The following is a 21,054-nucleotide window of genomic DNA, read 5'->3' as shown; positions in this document are numbered from 1 at the left end:
CTGTGATGAATGCAGCAACTATAGAACACTTTTATTGTTCAAAATAACTAGTGCTATTGATACACAAAAACTTTAGCTTCCCCAAATACTACTTCAGAATGAATATATCAGATTCAATTTTCATTAAAAGATAGGTATTCTTTCACACTGCAAGAAAAAAAAACAGTCAAGCTGCAGATTGGTTTTATATATTTATATGTCTCTTCATAAAAAGCAATTACAATCTGAGGACATTCATGATAGTTTTGATGCCAGCCCAAGTTCACCTTATTTAAATCTATTCTTTCGTGGGAAACATTAATTCTCACTGATGATAACTGGTAAAAGCCTCTTGATTTATCAGACTAATTTGCTATCATTAGGTTCACTGTGAGATAGAAGATTTTCTTTTTATGCCATCTTTTTCTTTATCAGCTTTTCGAAAATTCAGCAGACAGCCAAGTTTTTCTCACGTTCCCAAAGACCGTCAGCATCTGGAAATCCTCCCCTTCCTGTTCACATCAACCCAGACTTTCTCTGTTCATTAGATGACTGCAGTGTGGGGACAGATTTTCACCTGTCAGTTCATTTTGTTTTCAGAGAAACAGATACCGTAACAGTAACGAGAGCACTTTAGCAAGTTACCAGTAACTATTTCAAAGGTTTTTAAAAGGAGGGGAAAAATTAATAATATTTTACATTAAAGTAGTTCCCTTTAAGTTGGGATGTCAGGTCCTGAGGCCACTTCCCCCATCCCAGGATCTCCAGAGGAGACCCAAGCCCTGGAGCCCTGGGCACAGTGGAGCCCATCAGTGTGTTCTTCCCAAGCACTGCGCTGCCAGCGTCTGAGGCACCCAGACAGCACAGGACTGCGGCCACGATGGGGAGGGGCTCTTCTGATAGTGTTAGTTTTACTATATTTTGAAGAAGTACATGAGTGCTGTCAACTTTGGGCAGATAAAAGGAAACCATTTAGCCTGGTTTTATTTAATTATATCGCCTTATGTGGCCTATTCTGTACACTATTAATTCGAGAGGCAGACTGAAAGAGGAAAAGGAATCCTGAGGACTCGGAGGACACGGCAGCCATGCCACAGCCAAAAATGAGCCACGACATACGAAAGCTATTACTGCACAAATGCACAACGTCCCGGGATCTTAGTATTTCTTCAGCATCCATGGTTCGTTAGAAATTAGTAGTTAAGTTATTTAAAAGAATAAAGGCCTCAAGGTGAAAGAATATAATGTCAATTTTGAAGGTTTTTAGAATTGAGAAAGTAACATATCACTTGTGGCTGATTTTCAGGCCTACTTAATTATTTAAAATGACTAATTATGGTTAGGTAAAATACAGAATTGCAAATTAAAAATTCAAATGTGTAACACAGATCTCTCTTCAGTTCTTATTTAAAAAAAAGGACAAAACTAAATACATAAAATTATATTACAAATATCAGGGGAACTGCAACATCATCAGATTTTTTTTAATGTAGAAAAATAACAAACTTTTATCCACACACATTTAATTAATGTGAATAGAACTACAACATTTTATATAACGTGGTTTTTCTGCTACTAAAGACTATTTGACGCAAAATATATTTTGTGCAAAAATTAAAGGGACTGTATTTCCAGAGAGTAGAAAAGGGAATCACTAGCGGGTACCCATTGTTAGGAAGAGAGTTTTTCCCCAACACCTATCCCACTGCCAGCAATGGGAGTGGTGACAACTGGTGACATAAAAATAAACATATTACTTTGAAATAGATAATGCCAGATTATTTCAATATTATGAAAAGCAAACCCTTCACTCCTGACCACTTAAAGACATGCCCTACAAAATTCTATTATGTTTTCAATATTAATCTGGACAGGGGATGAGGGTGGTGCAGACGGAAGACTTAAAAAAAAAAAGAATGAGAGAGAGAAAACATACAAAAGGAATATATAAAACATTATGCATTTAGTAGAAATAATGAAAAATGACTTTGTGACACATTTTCCAAGAAAAGTTATTTTTACATATATTTAAATCCTGTAAAAACCAGGTATATTGCAAGGGGTTAAAAACAAGTCATTGATGAATGATGATCAGTTTTACCAGAGTTCATGCAATTAATTATCTGAGTTGGAAAGCTACGGTCCCAAGTCACAAAATGTATGCTCTGCCACATGATTACATGTTAAAATCACTTATTAAAAGAAATTATTTTGCATTTGGTGCTGACAGAGCTCATTGAGTAAGTGCTATACAAACTGAAGTTTATAGAAATTTTTAAATGATAATCTCAAAATACCATACAAAAAATATGTAAATAAAAGATGCTTTAGAGTTGCAGGGCATTATAAAATCCGTAATGTGGTTTAAGACAAAAGATCACCTCTTGTGTATTAAAAAAACTGTTAGCATAATCCTAAAAGTTCAGAATTGCGTTGTCAACAGCAAAAGGCACTGGTACAGGGCAGCCACGCTGCACAGGGCGGGGGTCCTGCAGCCGCCAGCTCAAGCCCGCCATGCATGTGCAGGGACATGAAAAGATTCCGCACGGCAACCAGTGCCACCTGGGAGGGCCCTAGCACTAAGACACTCCTTCATCTACTCTGTCAGAGAGGAAAACTGCTTTTAAAAGAGATTATCAACAGTATAAATTCTGGTAAAGCACTGAAAATTAGGTATGGTATTTTTTGGCACAAAAGCACTTTTAAAATCTGAGCTCATTTTGCAAAATATCTGTCTAGAATTTCTCATTTGAAAATAGAAACTTATAACATACACATAAATGTGTAAATGGTTTCATGAATGAATGAGTTAGAGTCTATGTTCCTTAAACACTGCACACACCTTCTGTTTACTCCAGAACCAGGGATCTGCGGTGGCACGTACCTCCACATTCCACATCTACAGATATTGCACAAGTAACATTGCCGAAGTACACACTAATGCAGTCTGGCAAGATCAGGGTTCGCCTTTCAATATTATTCTTTTCAGTATTCAGATTCAATACTACTTCCTAGAAAAGCTAGATGACCAATTTCAGAGAAAGAATGGTTGCTATCTTTCCTTGATCCATAATATTAAAATCTGTACCAGTATATTTAGGCATTTCATTTATGTTTTCCAGCATTTCAAATTCAGCAAAACCTGTTTTTGATGTTTCTTATAGCATTCCTTCAAAAACAGGAGAAGCTTCGTCTAATGTAAAAAAATTAAAATAAGTCCAGAGGGCAGTTATTTTTCCACCAGAGATCTTGCTACATTCTGAAAAGCACTGCAGAGCAGTGCTATCTGTTTAAGTCTGTCAGCTTTCAGAGAGCCATTAGGTGCAAAGTCTGCGAAAAAATTGTGTTAACATACCGTGACAGCTGGATGTATCTTACTGCACAATACAATTCATTTCTTCCTCCCTGAAGCATTTTAGGGTATGCTACAGCTGCTAAAAGGATTTCGGTTTTTCTTGGTCCTCTGTCTGTTGGGCCTGAGGTTGATGACATCTCCACCATTAAGGGTACTTGAATTCTGACCCAAGTGACTCCCAGCAGACGTGCTAAAGACACCTGGACAAGTTGAGGGAAAACACAAAGGTTAACACTAACGGATCTCAGGGTCACCTGAGCAGACAAAAGGGATGGACTAAAGAAACACTTTCAACTGTTAAGAGTTTTCATTTTGAACAATGTTGGTTCTAAATGTAATCTCCAGTTTATGGGCTATTTATCGTCCACGATACACAAGACTCTGGGCCAGAGACACTATGAGCGACACAAAGACTACTAAGACTGATTCCTGCCCCCAAGAAGCTTACAATCTGATGAGTGAGGTGAGGCACTACAAACAGGCAGTGATGCTACAGGACACTCTATGTTAAGTGTCTTAAAGAGACAAGATCCCACAGATGGTTCAAAGGAAGGGTCAACCACATCTTAATTCATAAGAAAGGACAAACTACATGGAGGGACTGGACCCCTGGCAATGCCCTGCACTCAGGTCTCTGTTCATTTAAGAGAAGTGAAGGCTGTGCTTCAGCCAGACAGATAGCTGAGAGCTTTCTCCATAGACCTTGAGGGATGCACAGTTCTCAACAGAAGGTGGGAATGGGAGGCCATTCTTAATGGAAGAGCCAAAATGAGCAAAGGGATAAGTAAGACAGCCCTAGGCAGGCTCAAGAAACAGCTGGCCCTGTGGTGGAACCGTAAACAGGGTACATTACAAAAGTGGGGCATGAGGCTGCACAGGAAGGATGGACCAAACTGTCTTTAAATGCTGGGATGAAGAGAGCCTGAATTGAATGTGTTCCACAACCAGAATCTATCAAAGGGCTTTAATCAGCAGACTGGAAGGAGACAGGGTGGGCCCAGGAGACCAGACCAGACAGCGGCTTATCACAACTGCCCTGGTCGTTTCTCAGAGCATGTGAGGTGCCTGACAGTAGGAACATATACAATAAAAAGGGCAAAGTAAGAAAAGTTAAAACAGGCCAAGAAAATGCTGTGTGTGTGTGTGTGTGTGTGTGTGTGTGTGTGTGTGTGTGTGTGTGTAGTGAGGAGTGGGGTGCAGGCAGGAGGTCCTTAGGACAGAGGACCGGCGCCCAACCTCCCAGAAGCCATGGCCTAAAGTAAGATGCGGACAGGTGCTTCCTGTTCTCCAGGAAATACTAAACTCTGCTGGCATCTCATGTTAAAAATCAGGATGGGTGCTCAGCAAGGTGGCAGGAAAGGGAAGAGGTGTGGAGATGGTGCAAGTGTCAAGTCAGAGAAACAAGTGTTCAAAAAGGACAGACCTTTAGAAAATTCATCAGTTAAAAAATCTTTTAACTCAATATACTTTTTTTTTTTCTGTGGTACGCAGGCCTCTCACTGCTGTGGCCTCTCCCGTTGCGGAGCACAGGCTCCGGACACGCGGGCTCAGTGGCCATGGCCCATGGGCCCAGCCGCTCTGCGGCATGTGGGATCCTCCCGGACTGGGGCATGAACCCGTGTCCCCTGCATCAGCAGGCGGACTCCCAACCACTGCGCCACCAGGGAAGCCCCCTCAATATACCTTTTAATGAGAGCTGATACCACTAAATTTAATAATCACTCATCTCATGCTTTCCAGTCACATTTCCTAAAGAAAGGAGCATACTGTATTAAAAAAAAACCCAGTAAATATGATAATAATGAATGGAAAATAAATTTACCAGGTAAACATGGGGCTAAAACTTCCTGGGTACTTACCAATTTTGTTACTACTTGAATGCATTGATTCAGGATCCTCAGCTATTTGTTGTTTAAGCTTTTGAAGATATTTTTCAGCAAATATTTAAAAACTGGAATGAAAACAAAACCAAAAACCTTGCCAGGTCAGTATAATTATGCATGTAAAACCTGTTCTTTCACATCACTTACTATAATATTTATACTTACAAAACAAATTTAAAATTATAGTTAGAAGTATACAATCTAGTTGAAAAAATTCAACTTCTAAAATTATCTGAGTAATACCTAATTACAATGGTAATACTAATAAATATATAGTAGCATTTTATTAGTAAAGAAATAAAATATTACTTGTAGTCATTGGCTCTTTAGTTTAAGTACCTGAATAGTGACTAATATTCAGCAACACTAAACTGACTCAGTCTTAAAAAGACTCTTTCTTTAACTGAAAACCACTATTCAGGGGACACTGAAGCAACAGCTGAGCTGCAATCTAATAAAATGAGCAGCAATTCCGGAATGAGAAAAATAACCACCATCTTTCTCTGATCTCACTTCTTAAACTAGGAAACACTATTAAACAAGTTAAGGTCACTGTAACTACCTAGTGGGGTGTCCACCGCTGTGGGGTTCTAATGCAGCAATTTTAGAAGGTACGCTTGAAAAACACACGTGCATATACGCACACACATAGCCAGTTGTATTTTTAAATACAATAAAGCCCACTGGAGTTTTTGCTGTAGAGTAACAACTATTCAAAGACATTAGTAAATAATCAAGGACTCAAACTCAGAGCAGCATCAGACTTTAAACTTTACTTAATGATACATGACAAAGAGAAAATTCTATTCTCGTTACAAATACGATTTCTAAACAACAAAAAGAAAAGGCATAAGAAGAATAAACAAACTTCCTGCTGTTAACTGTTAAGAAGGCACTTTACCTTCCGTCACGTTCAGATCCTCCTTCACTGAAGTCCTGTAGAATCTCAGCTTCAACTTTTTTGCCAGTGCCTCAGCTTCCTCACTACACATCAATTTGAAAAAAACGCATGTAAAGGTACCTTTCTGAGAGCTTGTTTTATTACATTTACTGCATACAGCCTGAGGACAGCAGTCAGCCCTTCCAGAACAGGTGAGAGCTACACTCAGTGCTTGAGCAGGATTTTCAGTTGTCACTGCTCTTGGGGGGGTAAAACACCAGCCATCTCACTGTAACTGCAAGACACTTTTCTGTAAAGTCACTTACTCTAGCCTTAAAATGACTAAATGTCACTTTTCTTTATATACTACTTTAATTTTCTCTCTTCAGTTATTAAAAACACTTGAATTTAATTACACTCTGAAAGTCTTATACTGCATTACCTATTTTATTCTTATTGGCTACAAAACTACTTTGCTGCCAAAGCCTAAGTCAGTATATTGACGTGTCTAGAACAGTGGACTCCTAATTTAGTTTCATTATGACTCCCAATTCTCTAAAATATTTCCCAATGATTCTACCACACGCCTCCCCTCCCCCCACTGTAATCAAGCTGGTCTGTGTCATCAATGACATACATAAGTGATGGCATGTGACTTTGAGACTCCTCATAAGAGGCACTGCGGTTTCCGCCTTGCCCCCTCTGGGATCATGTGCCTGGGGAAGCAGCTGCCACACACTGAGGACACTTGCAGCCTGAAGGAGAGGCCACTGCCCATGGCCAAGCGAGGGTGCCATCCCGGAAGCAGACCCCCTCCAGCCCCAGTCAAAGCACTCCTGTGACCACAGGCCCCGGCAACATATTGACAGCACCTCATGAAAACCCAGAACCAAGCCACCCAACTAAGCCACTCCCAATTCCTGACCCACAAAACTGTGACATAATAAATGTTGTTGTTTTAAACTACTAAGTTTTGGGCTAATCTGTTATACAGCATCAGACAACTAATACAAGAACTTATAAAAAAATAAGGTAAAAACCAAGTAAGTATTTTCAAAGCCAGAAAAAAGTTAATAATGCAGTAAACAAATACTTATACAGAGAAATTATCTGGATGCCAAACTGTTCACAAATGTGAGCATAATGGTTCTGGGTATACAAACAATACGAATCTGAACTGCTTACCTATTTAAACTCATCAACATACTTATGCTAGATATTAAAACATCTAGGGATGTTTTCCTTTTTAGATTTATTTATTTTTGGCTGCGTTGGGTCTTTGTTGCTGCACGCAGGCTTTCTCTAGTTGTGGTGAGCGGGGGCTACGCTTTGTTGCAGTGCACGGGCTTCTCATTGTGGTGGCTTCTCTTCGTTGCAGAGCATGGGCTCTAGACATGCAGGCTTCAGTAGTGTGGCTCGCGGGCCCTAGAGTGCAGGCTCAGTAGTTGTGGCGCATGGGCTTAGTTGCTCCGCAGCATGTGGATCTTCCCGGACCAGGGATTGAACCCATGTCCCCTGCACTGGCAGGAAGATTCTTAACCACTGCACCACCAGGGAAGTTCTGGAATGTTTCTCTTAACATTCTTACTCTGTCTAGATTTGACTTCACATGAGGAGTTGGATTTGAGCTGCAAGGACCTGGAATTCTAAAAGGGCTTTCAAAACGTACTCTTTTTAATTTTCTTTACTACTGATTCAGTGTGAACTTTTTAAACCCCAAACCAATCACACAATAGCTCACAGAAATTTTTAAGTATAAGGCAAGTCTTTTTAAAAACTTTCCTAAATTTTGTAAGTGTATGCAAAAACTAAAATAGGTTTTAGCTTTACAGAATTACAGCCACCCCCTCAACAGTAGCCACCTTACTTCTTTATACAAGAGTCATCAAGGAGATCGATCTTGTTTTGTACAAGTACAGTTGGTATATCTCCAACTTCAGCCACCACCTTCTCTCTCCAACTGGAAATCGCTTCAAAAGATTCCCTGTCTGTGGTGGAAAATACAAGCACACAAGCCTGGGCTCCTGTAAGTTCACAAAATAAAAATGTTATTTACATTAATGAAACAATCCTATGCAGGGTGAGGGAAACTTTTACGTATTCAAAACAATTTTTATGTAAATAAATGAACTCATCTTTGTAGCACTGCTTTTTTTTTTTAATTTAATTTATTTTATTTTTGGATGTTTTGGGTCTTCGTTGCTGCGTGGGCTTTTCTCTAGTTGCAGTGTGCGGGGGCTACTCTTCATTGTGGTGCGCAGGCTTCTCTTGCAGTGGCTTCTCTTGTTGCAGAGCACAGGCTCTAGGCGCGCGGCTTCAGTAGTTGTGGCTCACGGGCTCTAGAGCACAGGCTCAGTAGTTGTGGCACATGGGCTTAGTTGCTCCGTGGCATGTGGGATCTTCCCTGACCAGGACTCGAACCCGTGTCTCCTGCATTGGCAGGTGGATTCTTAACCACTGTGCCACCAGGGAAGCCCTATTTTTTAACATATAAACTCTATTTTCTAATTCAAAGAACCAATTTTTACCAAGAACAGTGGTTCTCAAATTTGTGCAAGTGCCAAAGTACCCTCAAAATTATACACATTCCTTGTGGAACACCACAAAATACTGATATATTAATAACACTGTAAAAGCCACAGAGAACAGTAAACTAGGCATGAATGACAGAGTTGCTGAGTTCTTCTCGTTAATATCTGTCACCTGCTTCTTAATTTCTTTTGGCACAGATTTAAGAAAAGTCTATGAGAGAAAAATATCGTAATTTTCTCATTCTATTTACTTTTTTTAAAAATCGTATATTATTTTATTTAATAGCAGAATACCATCAATGCTAAAGAATGTAATTTAGGAACCAGTGCCAAGAGTAAAATATTTATATATAGTAGAGAGGAAAGAGTTTAATTTAGTTTTTCATCCTCTTTAACTGCATAATTCCCATACCATACTCACAATATTTTAACTATCAACTATCCACATTAGGTTGACAATATTTTAACTATCAACTATCACATTAGTTGATAATATCTCATTTTAAAAATAAGCATCAACCTTCTGGAAGAGGGTTTTTACCAATGATTTGCTGTTGAATCAGACAGCATAATGACAAAAACAGGTGAGAAGAGAAAATCGTCCTGGAGTCAAGAGGGTTCCTCACTGCTACTCCTTCCTTCCAGATATCCCAGGTGTAAGAGTTTCCTACTAAGACTCAAGACACACATACCTGGGCTACCTAAGACACTCTAGGGACAAAAAAAGGTTTGTTTATCACCTGAGGGAATATGGTAGAAACCCAAAGAACAATTAATGAAGGAAAAAACCAGCAGTTCACTATGACTGTAAAAGCAGAGGCTTCTCTCCTCTAAAACAGGCTTTGAACCAAAGAATAAATTAATTATGCAAAACTGAGGGGTGGGGGACAGGCAGATTGACAGACACAGCGTGAGACTTGCTCAGAATTGAAGAAGTAAAACTGAAGAGATCACACTAGCATATTGGACAACAAATTTATATTTACTTGAACTCTAACATTTACTTAAACTACAAATAAAACATTATTTAATCATACTTTAAGAAACTTTTTTGGGGACCTCCCTGGCGGTCCAGTGGTTAAGACTCCGCCTTCCAATGCAGGGGGTGTGGGTTCGATCCCTGGTTGGGGAGCTAAGATCCCACATACCTCGGGGCCAAAAAACAGAAAACAGAAGCACTATTGTAACAAATTCAATAAAGGCTTTAAAAAATGGCCCACATCAAAACAAAACAAAAAAAATCTTAAAAAAAAAAAAGTTACAAAACTCTGTTAGCTTTAAACCTAGAATTTTATATCAGTCAAGTGTCGTTTAAATTTGAGGGTCCAATAAGGTATTTCCAAGTATACAAGGTCCCAGACACACAAAAAAACACTTATTAGAGAAGATGCTAAAAAAAACAAAACAGGGCTTCCCTGGTGGCGCAGTGGCTGAGAGTCCGCCTGCCGATGCAGGGGACATGGGTTCGTGCCCCAGTCCGGGAAGATCCCACATGCCGCGGAGCGGCTGGGCCTGTGAGCCATGGCCGCTGAGCCTGCGCGTCCGGAGCCTGTGCTCCGCAACGGGAGAGGCCACAACAGTGAGAGGCCCGCGTACCGCAAAAAAACAAAACGAAACAAAAACAACTAACAAACAACAAAAAAAAACTAAGCAGATGGTGCCAGAGATATGGGCAGTAAGAATAATTAAGAAAAGCACAATTTTGTTTGAAAAATCAAGGATCAAAGGATAAAAGAAAAAGTCTGTCAATAAAACCCAAAATTATTTAGTGGGGGACTCGGTAGAGAGACCACACTGGGCGGGATAGGCCGCAGTGCCCTCTGAGGAGGAGGAGGGACCTGGATTCAGAAGCCACCAGGGACGTGAGCACGGTGCCCCCTCCCCCCACAGGTGCCCTGTGTGTTCCCCGCCCCGACCCTCCAGCACGGGCTGCAGGGGGCGCTCTGCTCTTCTGTCAGGGGTGGTCTAGCACACCCCCTAAGGGGACTGGATGCCTGGGGGGGGGAACCTCAGCTTCCCTGGGGTGGGGTCACCCCGAGGCGCGTCTCCCCGCCTGCTCTCCCCACCGGCAGTAGTAACTGGCTCATTACTGCACCCTTTATGCACGGTTCTCCCTTCTTTCCCTGGCCTCTCACTTCTACATCCCACACCCACCCCGCTGTGTGTGTGTGCGTGTGTGGGGAGGTGTAAAATGACCCTAAAAAAATAATAAAGTAAATTAAAGTGACCCCACGCTGCTCTCCCTTCTTTTTCTTTTTTGGACCCCTAGCTCTGTGTTTGTACCAGCCATCTTTGGGAAAGTTGTTTTAATTTCTCTGTTGTTAATATTGAAAGGCAGCTAGTGTTTTCTACCCATATATTTTACAAAGACCTTTATTTTCCTACTATTCAATCTTCCTTCAATACTACCTACCCTAAAAATTGCACCATTGGAAAAGTTTCTTCATTATCATAGATAACAGTAAGTCACCCATAAGTGGATCACTTCTAACAGTTAATAAACTACCTCACTTGTCCATGCATCAGAAATACAGAGCTCTGAATAAATTTTTGGTGTCAATGATAAGATCACCAATAGCAAGTATTTATTCCTCCTTAATAAGATCATTCCAAAAAAGCCACTATATTTTAATGCAATTCAGAAAATACTCTCCAAGACACATAATGTGCAGAGAGTAATTCTATCCTCAAATCACTGACAGATCCTACAAGATGGTCTGTAGGCAGGTCCTGAGTGTGGCTGACAGCGGCATCAGTGTCACCTGGAAGGCTGTAGAAATGCAGACTCTCAGAGCTACCCACAGATCTATAAAATTCAGTTTGCATTTTAATGAGATCCCCAGGGGATTCCTGTGCACAGTCAAGTTTAAGAAACACTGCTCTAGCGAACACTAGCAAAGGCTTTAAAAATACTATTATAGATACTACTCAGGATTTAAAATGCTGTCCCTTATTCTTTTTGACATTCTATACAATCTAAAGCACATAAATTATTCACTGAACCAATCTGTCACAGATTCCATGCTCACATAATTTCAAAACAAACCTCAGACTTGCATAGTCTAATTCTGTTGTTCTTTAATTCTTGCATTTATAATTATAACTTATAACTAGCTTCTTGTTCAGAGCTATTTCATTTCCAACAATTTATATTCATTTATATTTGTGAAAAAAATTATTTTTTAAGAAAATAAGGGTTTCCTTCTACTTATGTGCATGATCTCAAATAACAGGTCTCAAGTCTATAACCTAATTTACATATACTTAGAAGCATTTTTTTCTGAGAACCAAGTCACAGTAAAAAACTGTAATAAAAATCTACTTCATGTTGTATGTAACTTTCTGTACTAAGTACGGTTTCTACTGCCTAGGGTGGACTTTCTTAAGGGTTTAACAGGAGTCATCTGGGCTCCCAAAGGCTTCCTAATATGATCTGTGCTCTGTTCTAACCTACTGATAAGGAGATCATGTTTGCACATGTCTCACTGTACAATTAAGCCAGCATTCTAAGAACATAATGATGCCTTGGAGCAATAGTCTTGCTATAATAGGTCTTTTAAATGAATTACAATAAATTTTTTCTTTTTTAAATATAATTTTTATGCATCTTGAATAACACATTTTTAGGACATAAGTCAGTAGGTCATAATTTTATAAGGCATAGTGTTTCTATCACTAAATCTCTATCTTAACTCATTCTGCCCATCTTACCTTTTCTTCCTACTCTTTAATTATATCGTCATCTGAATCTATACTAGTAGCAGATATTACCTGGTGCCTAGCCACCATCCAGTGCCCTGTCCCCAAGAACACCTCTCCCCCTCTGTACAGTAGTCTATGGTTTAGGCAGCTAAACTTCCCTCTGCCTTGGGGGAGCCCCAAGTGCACCAAGCCATTGGGGCAATCACCTTCCTCTGACTACTCACTGTAATCTGGTCAAAGGTGGTCTAATCAGATAAAAGCTCTGGACTTTTGGTCCACTGTTGTAGGAAGTAACCCTCGGTCCCCAAGAATGTGAACAAAAAGCACTGTCGATGGTAGCAAACTTGCAGACAAGAGGAAAATCAGCATGGAGAGGAACCCCACACAAGGAGGCGGCCAGCCAGAAGAATCAGCAAGGTTATAGTCCCAACAAACCACAAATGAAAGCTACTCCCAGTAACAAGTCAACAGACGCTAAATAAGTCGGTTTGAAATTGCTTTTCTGCTGTCAGCAACCAAAAGCACTCTGATAGAACCTCAAAAAGAAAAAGCATATAAGTCCAATATGCCATTTCTCAAATTCATGTAACATTGCCACTGTTTGTTCCTTAATTCAAATAGGGATGTGAGGGGAAAAGCTGAAGCTTAAGACCTGTCTCAGTATCTACCCTCTTTGCCATTTTAACATAGTTGGCTAAAAAACGTTACATTTAAAAAAAACCTTTTAACAGATCTATTTATACACTTAAGATTGCTTTAAGTTAAAATGTTAAACACAGGGAAATCAATGCTGTTTAAAGCCTTTTAGTCCAAATGAAACAAAGTGAAAAGAAATTTGAACATCACCCATATAAATTAAGATGTAAATAATAATTATGGGCTCTCTTTTTAGTTTCTGGCAAAGAATGTTTTTTGTAAACATATGAAAGAGAAACGGTATGATTCATGGACATCTAACAAGTTAAAACAAGAAGTCTGCAACAAACTGGATGAGTCAAGTTAAAAAAATTAGAAGATAATGTTGAACAAAGTCTTATGGCAGTGGATATTAAAATATGTTTAGCTACCTGGTCTTTTTCTTTAAATTAGGGACCCAAATGAGCTACTTAACTGTACAGTTCCAACGTTTTCTCCTTTTTATTCATATACGAATCAAATCATTTTGACATTTGACCAGTTTTGTCTTTTTTTAAGTTAAACTTTATTTTGAGATAATTGTGGACTCACAGTTTTGCCCTTTTAAATTAGAGAGACATAATGATAATACTTTCTCCAAAAATAACCATACTAGTTAAAAAGTAATACTGCCACATCACATTGTTAAAAGTTTAAAAAGAAATAGCCCAACCTATTTTTTTCCACACAAAAAGAACATATATTTTAGGCTGAGAATTAAGAGAAGAAAGCTAGGTAGGTAAAAAGAGGAATTTCCCCCACAGTTTATTTAGTCTTAGATCCTATCATTGTAGCTCTTCCTTTTCACATGTATCTTATACTTCCCTGAACTCGTATAGCCTAGAGAAGGCTTTACCCACATTAAATATCATAACAAAATGCCATCTTGTCTGCCAGGGCTTTACTTTTTCTTATGTTAGTTTCCACTCTATGTAGTCATTTCCCTGGAGTCAGAGAAGACATTTCACAACTTCTGACTTATTAGGTCTGGGAATGACTATATGAGTCATGTAATTCTAAGGCAGAGATAAACAGTCTATAGCACAGAGTATTATTTACCACCCAACAAGATCTTTAGAAGAATAATAGCCTGGGGTTTTAAAAATACTTTGGAATTAATTTAAATATTCTTAAAGAGAAATCCTTCTATGGGAAACAAGAAAAGCAAAGTTCTTTGTTCAGCTAAAAGAACATGTCAAAACAAACTAAAGACACCCATGATTTACCTCGATAGTAGGCCTTTGTTATTGCATCAAACTCCTCTTGACCTGCGGTATCCCATAACATGAGCCTGACGTCTTCATCATTAACTCTGAAACAAGAGATGAATGAATTTCATATGCAAAGGAAATGTATTTTTCAAACCTGGTGGTATTAAAACTACATTGTTGGGCTTCCCTGGTGGTGCAGTGATTAAGAATCCACCTGCTGATGCAGGGGACACGGGTTCGAGTCCTGATCCAGGAAGATCCCACATGTCGCAGAGTAACTAAGCCCGTGTGCCACAACTACTGAAGCCCATGCACCTAGAGTCCGTGCTCCGCAACAAGAGAAGCGACCGCAATGAGAAGCCCGTGCATCGCAACAAAGAGTAGCCCCTGCTCGCCACAACGAGAGAAAACCCGCATACAGCAACGAAGACCCAACGCAGCCAAAAATAAATAAACAAATTTATTTATTTATTTACTTATTTTAAAAAAACTACATTGCTGGTTTCACTCTGAAAAAGTCTGAGCGCTTTTAAATGCTGATACCATTACCAACAGTGCAAGTAAAGGTGAAAGACACCCTAAAGCTGTAATTTTACACGATTTGGATTTATCTGTCATGTTTTTTCCTTCAACCATAGTCACAGATAGTGGTGGCTCTAAGACTAGCATCCGAGGGGTCCATGCCTGAGGATTCAACCAACTGCAGATAGAAAATATTTGGAAAAAAAATTCTAGAAAGTTCCAAGAAGCAAAACTTGAATTTACTGTGTGCCTGGCAACTATTTACACAGCATTTACATTATATTAGATATTATAAGTAATCTGGAGATGACTGAAAGTCTATGGGAGCACGTGTGTAGGTTAAATGCAAATACTATGCCATTTTATACAAGGAACTGAGTGCCCATGGATGCTGGTGTCCGTAGGATCCTGGACACCCAGGGTCAGCTGTCCTGGGAAAGGGTTCCCTTAGGTCAGTGCTTGCCCTCCTCCTGCTACCCTATTCTAATGGGGGAGAATAGTAAGAAAGGAAAGAAGCAGCTTACTGCTTGGTTGCCCTTTAACCCCCAAATTAACTCTGTTCTGTCACACCTGTTGTCTTATTCGCAGGCAGTAGTTCTGTTCTACAGAGTCACTGCCAACACTGAATTAGCAAATCCTGAACCATTCCTCTGAGGGAAAATACCAGGCGGGTGAGGTGCCTGTGAGCCCCTGGTTACAATTTCATCAACTGATCAATATATAACCTTGTTTTTGCATTGTTCTGTTTAAACACACCTTATTTAATATACACTGTTGATTCATTAACATTGAACCCACGGCCAACAGTACTATAACTGGTGCCTGAACGAAGCTTATCTAATACATGTGTTTTCTCCATAAGGCACGTCACAGCTCACCAGACGGCACTTCAGCTCTAGGCTTGGGCCATTTTAAACAGCGAAACTACCAACAAAAAGCACAAAAATGTGGCACAAAAACAGAACATGAAAAGGCCACTCATGTACAGTATGAGAGATGAAACAAAAACACAGTGGGTCACCTTGTTCAACCTCAGCCGAACGTGTGTGTTTAAGTGACTCAAATTTTTTGCTGCTCTGTGCATGTCCACAAATGACCATCAGAGTACTGGGAGTACTGAGTCTGGGGTTACAAATAAATTTTAGCAAGCAGTGAATTTGCAAATATGAAATCCACAAATAATGAGAGGTAACTGCATACTTAAAATATAAATATGGAGTCTGAATAATAAGGGTCAACTGTATACTTAAAATATTAATTTGGTCCAGATAGCAAGTGCAAAAAATAAACATCATCAAGATTTAAAATGAATCCCCTTAAAATATCTAAGAAAGGAAGCAAATAGAGAAGTATTTTGAAAAAGAGGGTAACAGAGTACAGATTATAAATTCAACATCTTTAAAACAGTGAACACAATTATCTTTGATGCTAGTGTCTGGGATAGTTAAATCAGATTTGTTTAATGTTTCTCCTACAATTTAAAATATCCTTAAAAGTTCTCAGGACTAATGACAAAAAGTGTTACTTTGATGTGTTTTAGAATCCAATTGGATTTCCTTTTCACAGGAGTATTTAATCCTCTCAAATCTTTCTCTTACTTCTTTAAAGTAAAAACAAATTATTAATTCTCTAACTTCTATAAGCCCAGTTTTAAAAAGAGAAGAGACATTTTACACAAACAGATCCCATAATATAAGAGATGAAAATTATTCTGCGAGACAGGTAACTTTCTTTCCAAATAAAATAGTCGACAGAAATCTCGGTAGAATCAAGCGTCAGTCTGTGTTTAAGAAGTGCTCAGGGTGCCACCAATAAATATAAAACAGATGTAAGATTGAAAAAGAGAGAAGGGAGAAGTGTAGGTAAAAAAGAAGAAAAAATGAGAGAGAAAGGGAAGAGATGGGGGAGGGGGAAAAAAGAAGGCGAAGACACACAAAGGAGTGAATAACTGAAAACCCGCTGCCACTAGACACCTAGCCTTGGATTGTATTGTACTCAGTTACTATTATTCTGAGCAAACTCTTGGACACAGCTCACATATCAAAACCGAGAGGATAAAACAGCCAAGTACATACTGTATCTGTCGCTCCAAAAAATCAACTCCAATGGTTTTCTTGTAGTCTTTTGTAAAAATGCCTTTGCAATACCGCTGAATCATACTTGATTTTCCAACTGCGCCATTCCCTACAACCACCATCTTTATGGCGACTTCCATATCTTCCTCCAACATTTTTGGAGTTGAAAAGGTTTCTGTGCCAAATTTAATTCCAGGTGATCCGATCTTCTCTCTCAAATCTTTGGTTTAAAATGAAGTTATTTTTTCATGACAAAACCTATATAAAATAAAATAAGCTATAATTGTTTTATCAAGAAATAATCATAATGAATTGCAAGAATTTTTTCCGTGTTGAAGGCCCTCTCCCCACCCTGTTCAGATAATGTAAATTCTTTGAAAAAAGAGACAATAATACCATTCACTTTTGCACCCTTAACAACAGCAGAATGTATGACTTCCAGGTACCAATAAATGCCTAGATTACATAGTTCTGCCTTTCACTGAGACTAGAGTATGAGTGTTAAGAGTCGAGGCCTGACTTACTAGTTGCTACTTACTGGTTCTGTGCTCTTAGTGAAGTTATTGCTTAACCTCTGGAAGCTTCAGTTTCCTGAGGATATTTACCTCACAGGATTGTTGATCAATGATAGATACAAAGCACTTAGCACAGTGAAAGTTAGGCATTCAAAAAATGGTACTTTCATATACCATAATAAATCCTCCTTTTATCCCATTTGGTGGATAGTTACCACCAAATGGGCAACAAATACAAAATCTAAGGAAACTGCTCTTCATCCTCACAGGTAATAATTAATGTCCCTAGAACAGCACCCTAAGGAAGGGTTTTGTATAATGCTATGCAACCACGTGATAGCATCGGGCTCTTAGTTACCGTGCTTTAGTGTTTAGATTACAATGGATCCTCTACACATCATCTTATACCATGCATTTTTTTCATTAGTTTCAGACTAGTTACAGTTACTCATATAATGAAAGTAATAGAATGTGTACTGTTCGCATTTTAGACTGAAAAGAACAGAAAGCCAATTTCTTCATATTTCTTCACTAGTTAAGTTCCTGCCTACTTAGCTATTATATTCCAGCTACCTTAACCAAAAATCCATTTATACAACCACTACACAAAACATGTCTGAAATGTGAAGAACATTCCTTTCTTTGCCCCTAATGGAGTCTCAGTAATTGACCCTAATGCTTCACAAACTTGCACGATTGTAAGAAGCATCTAGGAGCACTTGTTAAAGTACAGGTTCTAGGTCTCCACTTCAGACATAATTAAATGATTAAAACAACAACTTAAAGTATTGGAACAAGAGAAAGAAGATGACAGAAGCAAAAATATGGGTAAATATAGCAGACTTCTCTTAAATGTTCTGTTACATTTGACAGTTGAAAGAAAAATTATAATACTGTTCAATATGGTTTTCAATATATGTAGAGAAAACATTTAAGACAAGTAATTATATGTGGAAGAGGGGACTTCCCTGGTGGTCCAGTGGTTAAGACTCTGTGCTCCCAATACAGGGGGCCCGGGTTCGATCCCTGGTCAGGGAACTAGATCCTGCATGCCGCGAGCCCACATGCTGCAACTAAAAAAAGATCCTGGGCTTCCCTGGTGGCACAGTGGTTGAGGGTCCGCCTGCCGATGCAGGGGACACGGGTTCGTGCCCCGGTCTGGGAAGATCCCACATGCCGTGGAGCGGCTCGGCCCATGAGCCATGGCCGCTGAGCCTGCGCATCTGGAGCCTGTGCTCCGCGGCGGGAGAGGCCACAGCAGTGAGAGGCCCGCGTACCGCAAAAAAAAAAAAAAAAAAGATTATAGATCTAAATATAAAACTATAATACCTAGAAGATGAAAATCTTCTTGACCTGGGATTAGGCAAAGTTCTTAGACATGCTACCAAAAGATGTACAAAAGGAAATATGGATAAATTAGATTTCATCAAAATTAAAAACATTAGCTCTGTGAAAGACACTGTTAAAACAATAAAAAGAAGCTACAGACTGCAAGAAACTTTTGCAAAACATATCTAACAACTTGTATCCAGAAAATATAAAGAACCCTCAAAACTCAACATAAGAAACTACTGAATTTAAAAATAGGCAAAAGTCTTGGCCAGATACTCACCCAAGATTATATATGCCAATTAAGTACATGAAAAGATATTCAACATCTTTAGCCATTAGTTAAAGACACATTAAGACCACGAGATACCACTACATGCCTATTAGAATGGCTAAACTAAAAAATCCGACAATACAAAGTGCTAGAGAGGAGATGAAGCAACTGGAACTCTCACATGTTGCTGGTGAGAATGCAAAATGATACAGCCACTCTGGAAATCAGTGTGACAGTGTATTACAAAGTTAAACATACTTTATATGATCATGTAATCCCAATCTTAGCAGTACCCTAGAGAAATGAAAACGTATGTTCACACAAAAACCTGTATAGCAATGTTTATAGCAGCTATAGTCATAATCACCAAAAACTGGAAACGATCCAAATGTCTTTCATTGGGAGCACATCCATCTAATAGAATACTACTCAGCAATAAAAAAAGAATAAATTGTTGATACATCCAACAACTCGAAGGAATCTCAAAGGCATTATGCTGAGTGAAAGAAGGTTACATGTTGCATGATTCCATTTCTATGACATTCTGGAAAAGATCAGTAATTGCCAGGGCTTGGGGTAAGGGGGAGGATATAAAAGGATAGCATGAGTGTTTTGGAGATGATCGAACTGTTCTAAATTCTGACTGTTATGGTAGTTACATATATCTAAAATTCACAGAACTGCACACCCCCCAACAAAGTCAATTTTACCATATAATAATTTTTAAAATAATAAAATGTAAAGAAAAGTAAGTGGAATCAGATTTTAACACAGGCAGCCTGACTCCTGTGATTATCAGCCAATACTCTACAAACTTAAAGACCTATACCAAAACAATTAAATTCTTAGAAAATTAGCATAATTCTGAGTACAATACTTTAAAAGCTTGACAGTAACACTTTACATGTGTTCTTTTTCCAACTTTAATTTTAAAGATTTTGCCAACCAACAGCCGTCCAATACATTAGAAAAGTAAAGGATGAGTTAGCTCACTGATAGAAATGGTGGCTTTTTCATCACAGCCTGTACTTCAGCACAGGTATGATTATATTTATAAAAGCACTGAAAAACTTCTCAAGTTCAATGAAGTTACCTAGAAGATGTCAGGAGTTACATAAAACCTGGAGAAGTAGACAGCCCTTTTCAGACTGTACTGCCACTGGGATCCCCGGGTGAAGTGACTCTGCGGTAGCCAGTGTCAAGGAGACCGCGTAGTCAGGCTCATTCATATTCGAGCGGAACCCGAGCAACACCCGGGCTGGGTGGGGCCGCAGGCAGGGAAGGGGCCCGCCGCCCAGGACGGGGTCTGGAAGCCAGGGTGGGGCTTAGGCCCTTTCCACGCCAGCCCCAACCCACACCTAATGCCCAGTCCCCACCGCCCCGCCGCACCTACCCGCCCGAGAGCCACCCCAGGGAGGCGGGGGCGCGGAGAGGGGAGGGGGCGCCGGGGGTTGCGCCCACCGCCTGCCGCGGGGACCCGGGCCCCGCACTCGAAGTGCGCGTGCGGCGGCCGGGCCGGGGAGGGGCGCCCGGCCTGGAGGCTCCCGCCGAGCCCCTGTCCGGCCCCCGGTGGGCACATCCCGGGCCGCGGGGACGGGCGGGTCCTCCGCAGCCAGCCGCGGTCGAGGGCGATGAGTGCGGCCAGCCGCCCCAGGCGCGAGCCGCTACTCACCGTCCCCGCGCCGCCCGCCGCCCGCCGCCCGGCGCGACCGCTCCTCCGGGTCGCGGTGTAACCGCCGTCTCCGCCGCCCGGTGCGCCAGCCCTCCGACAGGGCCTCCGGCCGGCTCGCGCCCTCTTTTGCTCTTTTAAGAATGACTGTGACTTTTTTCAGGAACTTTACTGGCAGAAGAACTCGGAACCAGCAGATCGCTGCGGCCCCGCCGCGGAAGGTAGGGCGCGGGAGACTCGCCTACCCTCTGCAGCGGACGCCCCGCACTCGGAGCATGCGCCGGACTTTCAGTGCGCAAGCGCGCGCCGCCGGCCTCGCCCCGCTGCCCCGCCCCCGAGTTGGCCGAGGCTGAGGGGCGCCGCGTTCCCTGTGAGGCAGCTGTGGCTGGTGGGGTTCCAGGAGGCTGGCGGGAGAGGACGCTGCCGAGGAAGGGCCGCAAACGCTTCGTTTACC

At 40.5% G+C, this 21,054-nt stretch overlaps 1 protein-coding gene across 1 annotated transcript; it reads right to left on the bottom strand.

Moving 5' to 3' along the window:
* Positions 1–178: 178 nt before the first annotated feature.
* RAB23 (RAB23, member RAS oncogene family) lies at positions 179–20,164 on the bottom strand. Its single transcript, XM_032647684.1, is given in 8 exon segments — positions 179–3,534; positions 5,194–5,274; positions 5,277–5,285; positions 6,119–6,201; positions 7,965–8,121; positions 14,232–14,317; positions 16,814–17,071; positions 20,025–20,164. Coding segments are annotated over 7 exon segments (711 nt in total). The 5' UTR covers positions 16,969–17,071; positions 20,025–20,164; the 3' UTR covers positions 179–3,394.
* Between the last annotated feature and the right edge of the window lie 890 nt (positions 20,165–21,054).

The sequence above is a fragment of the Phocoena sinus genome, chromosome 11 (genome assembly GCF_008692025.1).
Source record: "Phocoena sinus isolate mPhoSin1 chromosome 11, mPhoSin1.pri, whole genome shotgun sequence".
In the NCBI taxonomy this organism is placed as follows: domain Eukaryota; kingdom Metazoa; phylum Chordata; class Mammalia; order Artiodactyla; family Phocoenidae; genus Phocoena; species Phocoena sinus.
The sequence above is the reverse complement of the archived record's forward strand: the minus strand, read 5'-3'. Positions and strand labels throughout refer to the sequence as shown.